Source organism: Cyclopterus lumpus, chromosome 4, assembly GCF_009769545.1.
Source record: "Cyclopterus lumpus isolate fCycLum1 chromosome 4, fCycLum1.pri, whole genome shotgun sequence".
Lineage (NCBI taxonomy): Eukaryota > Metazoa > Chordata > Actinopteri > Perciformes > Cyclopteridae > Cyclopterus > Cyclopterus lumpus.
The window spans coordinates 26,966,372-26,976,371 of NC_046969.1; the positions used below are offsets into that span (position 1 = coordinate 26,966,372).

The 10,000-nt window shown below is 40.9% G+C and overlaps 1 protein-coding gene across 1 annotated transcript in view; it reads right to left on the minus strand.

The window, feature by feature from the left end:
• gabra5 (gamma-aminobutyric acid type A receptor subunit alpha5) overlaps positions 1-10,000 on the minus strand; it is a 24,466-nt gene that overhangs the window by 8,167 nt on the left and 6,299 nt on the right. The window contains exons 5-7 of the mRNA XM_034531364.1: positions 9,076-9,296; positions 6,775-6,857; positions 1,580-1,723 (exon numbers count right to left, since the gene is read on the minus strand). Coding sequence (XP_034387255.1) covers positions 1,580-1,723; positions 6,775-6,857; positions 9,076-9,296 — 448 coding nt within the window. The remainder of the gene's footprint in view (positions 1-1,579; positions 1,724-6,774; positions 6,858-9,075; positions 9,297-10,000) is intronic.

The window sequence follows — 10,000 nt, forward strand, 5'->3', positions numbered from 1 at the left end:
ATTATTAACATTTCTCTTTATCTCTAATAGTTTAGTATATTATTAACATTTCTCTTCATCTCTAATAGTTTATTCTATTATTAACATTTCTCTTCATCTCTAATAGTTTATTCTATTATTAACATTTCTCTTTATCTCTAATAGTTTAGTATATTATTAACATTTCTTTTTATCTCTAATAGTTTATTCTATTATTAACATGTCTCTTAATCTCTAATAGTGTATTCTATTATTAACATGTCTCTTAATCTCTAATAGTTTATTCTATTATTAACATTTCTCTTTATCTCTAATAGTTTATTCTATTATTAACATTTCTCTTTATCTCTAATAGTTTAGTATATTATTAACATTTCTCTTCATCTCTAATAGTTTATTCTATTATTAACATTTCTCTTCATCTCTAATAGTTTATTCTATTATTAACATTTCTCTTTATCTCTAATAGTTTATATATATATTATTAACATTTCTCTTTATCTCTAATAGTTTAGTATATTATTAACATTTCTCTTTATCTCTAATAATTTATTCTATTATTAACATGTCTCTTAATCTCTAATAGTTTATTCTATTATTAACATGTCTCTTAATCTCTAATAGTTTATTCTATTATTAACATTTCTCTTAATCTCTAATAGTTTATTCTATTATTAACATTTCTCTTTATCTCTAATAGTGTATTCTATTATTAACATTTCTCTTCATCTCTAATAGTGTATTCTATTATTAACATTTCTCTTCATCTCTAATAGTGTATTCTATTATTAACATTTCTCTTCATCTCTAATAGTTTATTCTATTATTAACATTTCTCTTCATCTCTAATAGTTTATTATATTATTAACATTTCTCTTTATCTCTAATAGTTTATTCTATTATTAACATTTCTCTTAATCACTAATAGTTTATTCTATTATTAACATTCCTCTTTATCTGTAATAGTTTATTCTATTATTAACATTCCTCTTTATCTGTAATAGTTTAGTATATTATTAACATTTCTCTTTATCTCTAATAGTTTAGTCTATTATTAACATTTCTCTTAATCACTAATAGTTTATTCTATTATTAACATTCCTCTTTATCTGTAATAGTTTATTCTATTATTAACATTCCTCTTTATCTGTAATAGTTTAGTATATTATTAACATTTCTCTTTATCTCTAATAGTTTAGTCTATTATTAACATTTCTCTTAATCACTAATAGTTTATTCTATTATTAACATTCCTCTTTATCTGTAATAGTTTATTCTATTATTAACATTCCTCTTTATCTGTAATAGTTTAGTATATTATTAACATTTCTCTTTATCTCTAATAGTTTAGTATATTATTAACATTTCTCTTCATCTCTAATAGTTTATTATATTATCAACATTTCTCTTCATCTCTAATAGTTTATTCTATTATTAACATTTCTCTTCATCTCTAATAGTTTATTCTATTATTAACATTTCTCTTTATCTCTAATAGTTTAGTCCATAATAACATTCCCTGATGATGGCATGGCAGTACAAAGGGTCTGTATTATGGAGCCTGTGGTATAAATATAAATACATATTCAGAGTACTTCACCTCTGCTGGTGTAGATGTCCTCGGTCCCGGCCGTCTGGCCGATCAGATGGTACTGGTTGAGCCGCGAGCCTTCCTCGGCCACCACCACTGACTTTGCTGCTTCCTGAGTCCACGTGTAGACCACCTCCGAGACCGGATACGCATCTAGGAACACAACACGTGGAGCAACGCAACTTTAGCATCATTTGCAAATCATTTATTCTTGATAAATAGTACAATTAAATAAAATGATGGAAAAGCTTTATTTTATTCATTAAATTATTATCTGTATATTTTTGTTAAACGTAAACATATTCACTGGCTGCAGTATCTTAAAAAAATAATTAATTAATAATTTAAAAAAAAAATATATATATACATACATATATATATATACACATTCATACATCCATACATATATACATACATATGTGTGTATATATACACACATGTGTATATATACACATATGTGTATGTATATATCTACATATGTACACATATACATATACAAATATTATTATTATACATATGTACACATATATATACATATATATTTTATATATATATACATATTAATATGTATAAATATACTGATCCCCAAATAGCTCCTGATGTGTGGAGGTTAAAATCCAAAGTCACTTTGGATAAAAGCTTCTGCCAATTGATTTTAATGTCATGTCCCGGTTTCAAAATCATTTCCTGATTTCCAAAACAAACACTGAGCAGCATGTACACACACACACACACACACACACACACACACACACACACACACACACACACACACAGGATGTGTTTATTATGTTTGTGTTCTCTCAGCTTTTGGTTATTTCCTCTCAAGCAAAGATGAGTTTGATAAATGACATTTCTTTACATTACATTACATGTCATTTAGCTGACACTTTTATCCAAAGCGACTTACAACCATGATACATTCATACACAGTAGAACAGCTACAGGGAACAATGCAGGGTTAAGTGTCTTGAGCAAGGACACATGGACTAGGGCGGGGATTGAACCACCAACCCCCTGGTTGAAAGACAGAGCTGCTAACCACTGACCAACAGTCGCCCTGTATCTTAAGAAAAATGATGTTACAGTTATGTAAGAGTCGTGTTTTATTCTCATGTTTTCAGGTACTTTGTCATATTTGGCTGCTGCTCTGATGAACACTTGTATCACATATATATATATATATACATATATATATATATACATGTATGTATATATATGTATATATATACACATATATATATGTATATATATATATACATATATATGTATATATATATACATATATATATACACACATATATATATATACATATATATATGTATATATATGTGTGTATATATATATACATATACATGTATATATATGTATATATATATACATATATATACATATATATATATACACACATATATATATATACATATATATGTATATATATATGTGTGTATATATACATATATACATATATATATATATATATATGTATATATATACATATATACATGTATATATATGTATATATACATGTATATATATGTATATATATATGTATATATACATATATGTATATACATATGTATATATATATACATATATATACATATGTATATATATGTATATATATACATGTATATATATACATATATATACATGTATATATATATGTATATATATACATTTATATATATACATATATACATATATACGGTCTGAAGAAAGCTAGTTTGTATCTATACAATTTCCGTATACTTTTTCATCATTAACCTCTGGAGGCGCCTGTGGAGGTCGATAAGCTCACAGACCCAGCTGGGAGCTCGTTGTTGGGGCTCTAGTAGGAGCCCTTTACTATACAAAAAGTATTATTGTTACATATTTTTGTTTCTCTCCTCCTATGAATCGCCACCTTAACGTGGTGGAGGAGTTTGAGTGGCTCAGTGATCCTGGGAGCTATGTTGTCCGGGGCATCAGCCCCTGGTAGGGTCTCCCAAGGCAAACAGGTCTCGGGGGAGAGCCCAGACTAAGAGCGGTTCAATAAACCCTGATGATAAGCAGCCCACGGATTGTAGCCACCTTGCCCGGACAAGGGAAACCGGGGCACCCTCCCGGAGCCGGACCCAGGAGGGGAGCTCGTCGTCGAGCGTCTGGTGGCCGGGCTTTCGCCCATGGGGCCCGGTCGGGCTCAGCCCGAAAGAACACCATGGAGCAGCAGTCACCCTGTGGACCCACCACCCGCAGGGAGAATTATCGGGGTCGGGTGCTATGTAGACCGGGCGGCGGGCCAGGCGGGAGACCTGGCCGGGCCGATCGCCGGCGGCATAGACTATCTCTAGGGACGTGGAACGTCACCTCACTAGCGGGGAAAGAGCCGGAGCTGGTGCAGGAGGTGGAGCGGTACCAGCTAGATATAGTTGGGCTCACCTCCACGCACAGCATGGGCTCTGGAACCAAGCTCCTGGAGAAGGGTTGGACTTTGTCCTTTTCTGGAGTTGCCCAGGGTGAGAGGCGCCGGGCGGGAGTGGGGATACTCACGAGCCCCCGGCTGAGCGCCGCTGTGTTGGAGTTTTCCCCGGGGAACGAGAGGGTCGCCTCCCTGCGCCTACGGGTTGCGGGGAGTAAGGCTCTGACTGTTGTTTGTGCTTATGCACCGAACAGCATTTCGGAGTATCCGGCCTTCTTGGAGTCGGTGGGAGGGGTCCTGGAAAGGGCGCCGCCTGCCGACTCCATAGTTCTCCTGGGAGACTTCAACGCTCACGTGGGCAATGACAGAGAAACCTGGCGGGGCGTGATTGGGAGGAACGGCTTGCCCGATCTGAACCCGAATGGTGTTTTGTTGTTGGACTTCTGTGCTAGCCACAGTTTGTCCATAACAAACACCATGTTCGAACATAAGGTGGCTCATAAGTGTACCTGGTACCAGAACACCTTAGGCCGGAGATCAATGATCGACTTTGTAATCGTATCATCTGATCTGCGGCCGTATGTCTTGGACACTCGGGTGAAGAGAGGAGCAGAGCTGTCAACTGATCACCGCCTGGTGGTGAGTTGGATCAGATGGCGGGGGACTCGGCTAGAGAGACCTGGCAAGCCCAAACGTGTAGTGAGGGTGAACTGGGAACGTCTGGCAGAGGATCCTGTCCGGGAGGTCTTCAACTCCCACCTCCGGAAGAACTTCTCACAAATCCCGAGGGAGGCTGGGGACATGGAATCCGAGTGGACCTTGTTCAAAGCCTCTATTGTGGACGCGGCTGCTCGGGGCTGTGGCCGGAAGGTCATCGGTGCCTGTCGTGGCGGCAACCCTAGAACCCGGTGGTGGACACCGGGGGTGAGGGAAGCCGTCAAACTGAAGAAGGAGGCCTTTCGGGCCTGGCTGGCCCAGGGGTCTCCTGAAGCAGCTGACGGGTACCGGCGGGCCAAAAGGGCTGCAGCGACGATGGTCGCGGAGGCTAAAACTCGGGCATGGGAGGAGTTCGGGGAGGCCATGGAGAAGGACTTTCGGTTGGCCTCAAGGAAGTTCTGGCAAACCATCCGACGGCTCAGGAAGGGAAAGCAGGGTCCACCCCAGGCTGTTCTCAGCAGGGGGGGGGGACTGCTGACCCGGACTGGGGACATCGTCGGGCGGTGGAAAGAGCACTTTGAGGAACTCCTAAACCCGGCCAACATGTCCCCCGGAGAGGGGGCAGCGCCAGAAGACTTTGGGGTGGTTTCACCCATATCCCTGGCAGAGGTCGCTAAGGTAGTCAAAAAGCTCCTTGGTGGCAAGGCGCCAGGGGTGGATGAGATCCGCCCTGAGATGCTGAAAGCGCTGGACATTGTTGGGCTGTCTTGGTTGACACGCCTTTTCAGTGTCGCATGGGGGTCGGGAACAGTGCCCATGGACTGGCAGACCGGGGTGGTGGTTCCCATCTTCAAGAAGGGGGACCGGAGAGTGTGCTCGAACTATCGTGGTATCACACTGCTCAGCCTCCCGGGAAAAGCTTATGCCAGGGTGCTGGAGAGGAGGCTCCGACCGCTTGTCGAACCTCAGATTCAAGACGAACAGTGCGGATTCCGTCCCGGTCGTGGAACAGTGGACCAGCTCTTTACCCTCGCAAGATTACTAGAGGGGTCCTGGGAGTTTGCATGAACATGAAACATGAAATGTGAAACGTGAAACATGAAGCATGAAACATGAAACATGAAACGTGAAACATGAAACATGAAACATGAAACATGAAATGTGAAACATGAAACGTGAAACATGAAACATGAAAACTGAAACATGAAATGTGAAACATGAAACATGAAAACTGAAACATGAAATGTGAAACATGAAATGTGAAACATGAAACATGAAACATGAAATGTGAAACATGAAACATGAAACATGAAATGTGAAACATGAAATGTGAAACATGAAACATGAAACATGAAATGTGAAACATGAAACATGAAATGTGAAACATGAAACATGAAATGTGAAACATGAAACGTGAAACATGAAACATGAAATGTGAAACATGAAACATGAAAACTGAAACATGAAATGTGAAACATGAAATGTGAAACATGAAATGTGAAACATGAAACATGAAACATGAAAACTAAAACATGAAATGTGAAACGTAAAAACTAAAACATGAAATGTGAAACGTGAAACATTACATTACATTACATTACATGTCATTTAGCTGACGCTTTTATCCAAAGCGACTTACAATAAGTGCATTAAACCGTGAGTCCAAACTCAGAACAACAAGAATCAAGCAAGTACAATTTCTTCAATAAAGTCAAACTACAAAGTACTATCCGTAAGTGCCATTTAAGTGCTACTAAAGTGCTATCGGTAAGGGACATTTAAGTGCTACTATGGCATTTAAGTGCTACCTATTCAAGGTATAGTCGAAAAAGATGTGTTTTTAGTTTGCGACGGAAGATGTAGAGACTTTCTGCTGTCCTGATGTCAATGGGGAGCTCGTTCCACCAATGAGGAGCCAAACATGAAACATGAAACATGAAAACTGAAACATGAAATGTGAAACGTGAAAACTAAAACATGAAATGTGAAATGTGAAACATGAAACATGAAAACTGAAACATGAAATGTGAAACGTGAAACATGAAACATGAAAACTGAAACATGAAATGTGAAACATGAAACATGAAATGTGAAACATGAAATGTGAAACATGAAATGTTCACTCATTTAAAGATGTTTACTCACAGCTCCCAAACTTCAGGGGACAAGCGTGGGCGTCCATGGGGAAGTCCTCCAGCTGCATGGGGCACTCTGCTGAGATCGTCAGTCTGGAGGACAGAAGTCATGACATGAGTCATCACCATCATCATAATCATCATCACAATCATCATCATCAACTTCATATCCTCTCTGATTAATATAATAATAATTTCACCTGGGTTGTTTAGTTTCAGCTGTTTTGTCTTCATTAGCTCTCAACAATAAGCTTCAATTCTATTTAATTCATTAGCCCAAAATCCCAAATAACAAACTCTACTCAGAGGGCTTTACAATCTGTACACATCTGACCTTTGACCTCACATCAGAACAGGAACAACTCCTAAAAAAACCTTTTTAAAAAAGGGCAGAAAGCTCAGGATCAGGATAGACAGAAGTACAATAGATGTCATGTGACCTGAAGTACAACAGATGTCATGTGACCAGAAGTACAATAGATGTCATGTGACCTGAAGTACAACAGATGTCATGTGACCAGAAGTACAATAGATGTCATGTGACTGAAGTACAACAGATGTCATGTGACCAGAAGTACAATAGATGTCATGTGACCAGGAGTACAATAGATGTCATGTAACCAGAAGTACAATAGATGTCATGTGACCAGAAGTACAATAGATGTCATGTGACCAGAAGTACACCAGATGTCATGTGACCAGAAGTACAATAGATGTCATGTGACCAGAAGTACACCAGATGTCATGTGACCAGAAGTACAATAGATGTCACATCACTAGAAGTACAATAGATGTCATGTGACCAGAAGTACAATAGATGTCATGTGACTAGAAGTACAATAGATGTCATGTGACCAGACGTACAATAGCTGTCATGTGACTAGAAATACAATAGATGTCATGTGACCAGAAGTACAATAGATGTCATGTGACTAGAAGTACAATAGATGTCATGTGACCAGAAGTACAATAGATGTCATGTGACCAGAAGTACAATAGATGTCATGTGACCAGAAGTACAATAGATGTCATGTGACCAGAAGTACAATAGATGTCATGTGACTAGAAGTACAATAGATGTCATGTGACTAGAAGTACAATAGATGTCATGTGACCAGAAGTACAATAGATGTCATGTGACCAGAAGTACAATAGATGTCATGTGACTAGAAGTACAATAGATGTCATGTGACTAGAAGTACAATAGATGTCATCTGATGTGATGCCGCCCTCTGCTGGCCACACACATCATCACCATGCACCTCACAGTACAGACCATAAGGAGGAGGAGGAGGAGGAGGAGGAAGAGGAGGAGGAGGAGCAGGAGGAGGAGCAGGAGGAGGAGGAGGAAGAGCAGGAGGAGAAGGAGGAGGAAGAGGAGGAGCAGGAGGAAGAGAAGGAGCAGAAGGAGGAATAGGAGGACGACCAGGTCAGAGCAAACATTTCAAGTCCTGGACCTCCAGTGTCCAGGATGAGGACAACACGATGATGCATCGCTGCAGCACTGGGACACCACACAGCTGGTGGAGCTCTGATTACACAACATCTCTAAACCTGGAGACCCGCTGGTCCAGAGCACTGGTTGGACTGGCTGGAGACCTGCCGGTCCAGAGCACTGGTTGGACTGGCTGGAGACCCGCTGGTCCAGAGCACTGGTTGGACTGGCTGGAGACCCGCTGGTCCAGAGCACTGGTTGGACTGGCTGGAGACCCGCTGGTCCAGAGCACTGGTTGGACTGGCTGGAGACCTGTCGGTCCAGAGCACTGGTTGGACTGGCTGGAGACCCGCTGGTCCAGAGCACTGGTTGGACTGGCTAGAGACCCGCTGGTCCAGAGCACTGGTTGGACTGGCTGGAGACCTGCCGGTCCAGAGCACTGGTTGGACTGGCTGGAGACCCGCCGGTCCAGAGCACTGGTTGGACTGGCTGGAGACCTGCCGGTCCAGAGCACTGGTTGGACTGGCTGGAGACCCGCTGGTCCAGAGCACTGGTTGGACTGGCTGGAGACCCGCCGGTCTAGAGCACTGGTTGGACTGGCTGGAGACCCGCTGGTCCAGAGCACTGGTTGGACTGGCTAGAGACCCGCTGGTCCAGAGCACTGGTTGGACTGGCTGGAGACCCGCCGGTCCAGAGCACTGGTTGGACTGGCTGGAGACCTGCCGGTCCAGAGCACTGGTTGGACTGGCTGGAGACCTGCCGGTCCAGAGCACTGGTTGGACTGGCTGGAGACCCGCTGGTCCAGAGCACTGGTTGGACTGGCTGGAGACCTGCCGGTCCAGAGCACTGGTTGGACTGGCTGGAGACCCGCCTCACCTCATGGTGTACAGCAGCGTGCCGTCGTCTTTCAGCCGCAGCAGCTTGTTGGGCGTCGTCATGTTGTGAGCGATGGACTTCTTCCCGTTGAGGAAGAAGGTGTCCGGAGTCCAGATGTTACTGGCCAGGAGGTTATTCAGAGGAAGCATCTCCATCGGGCCTTTGAAGCAAAGCCTCTCGTCTTTCCAGCTCTGACGGAAGAACACGTCGATGGTGTATTCCTGCAGGATGACACACATTATATCATAATGATGTAGTCAGGTGAAGGGGTTAATAATCTAAGAAAAAAATAGAATTAAAGAAGAAATAACACAGGATGTTCTCTGAAATTAATATTTAGAAGGTTGGACCTCATCAGCAGCTCACTGTGTATCGACAATCTAATCAAATATATTTTATTTATTGGTGAGAACTAGGTCTATTATATAAATATTAACTATTCATTTGCGTTTTATGAATCCTGGAATATTAACCAAGTCCTCAAAGCTACACAGCTGTTCTCTCACAGTATAATAATAATAGTACTTCCTGTATAGCATGTTAAACACTGCATTCACTCAAACTCCACTTTGAATACATTATGAAAGATGAAGATGCCGATCAGGCAGAATCAGCCGTGATATAAATGCATTGAACGTGGATGGAGATCAAACAATCAGCGTTATGGATGTTAATACTCGACTATACCTTGAATAAGGAAGGTAGCGCCGTAGTAGCACTTTAGTAGTTTAACACTTTAGTAGCACTTAAATGTCTCTTACTGATAGCACTTTGTAGTTTAACACTTTAGCAGCACTTAAATGTCTCTTACCGATAGCACTTTGTAGTTTAACACTTTAGTAGCACTTAAAAGTCACTTACCGATAGCACTTTGTAGTTTAACACTTTAGTAGCACTTAAATGTCTCTTACCGATAGCACTTTGT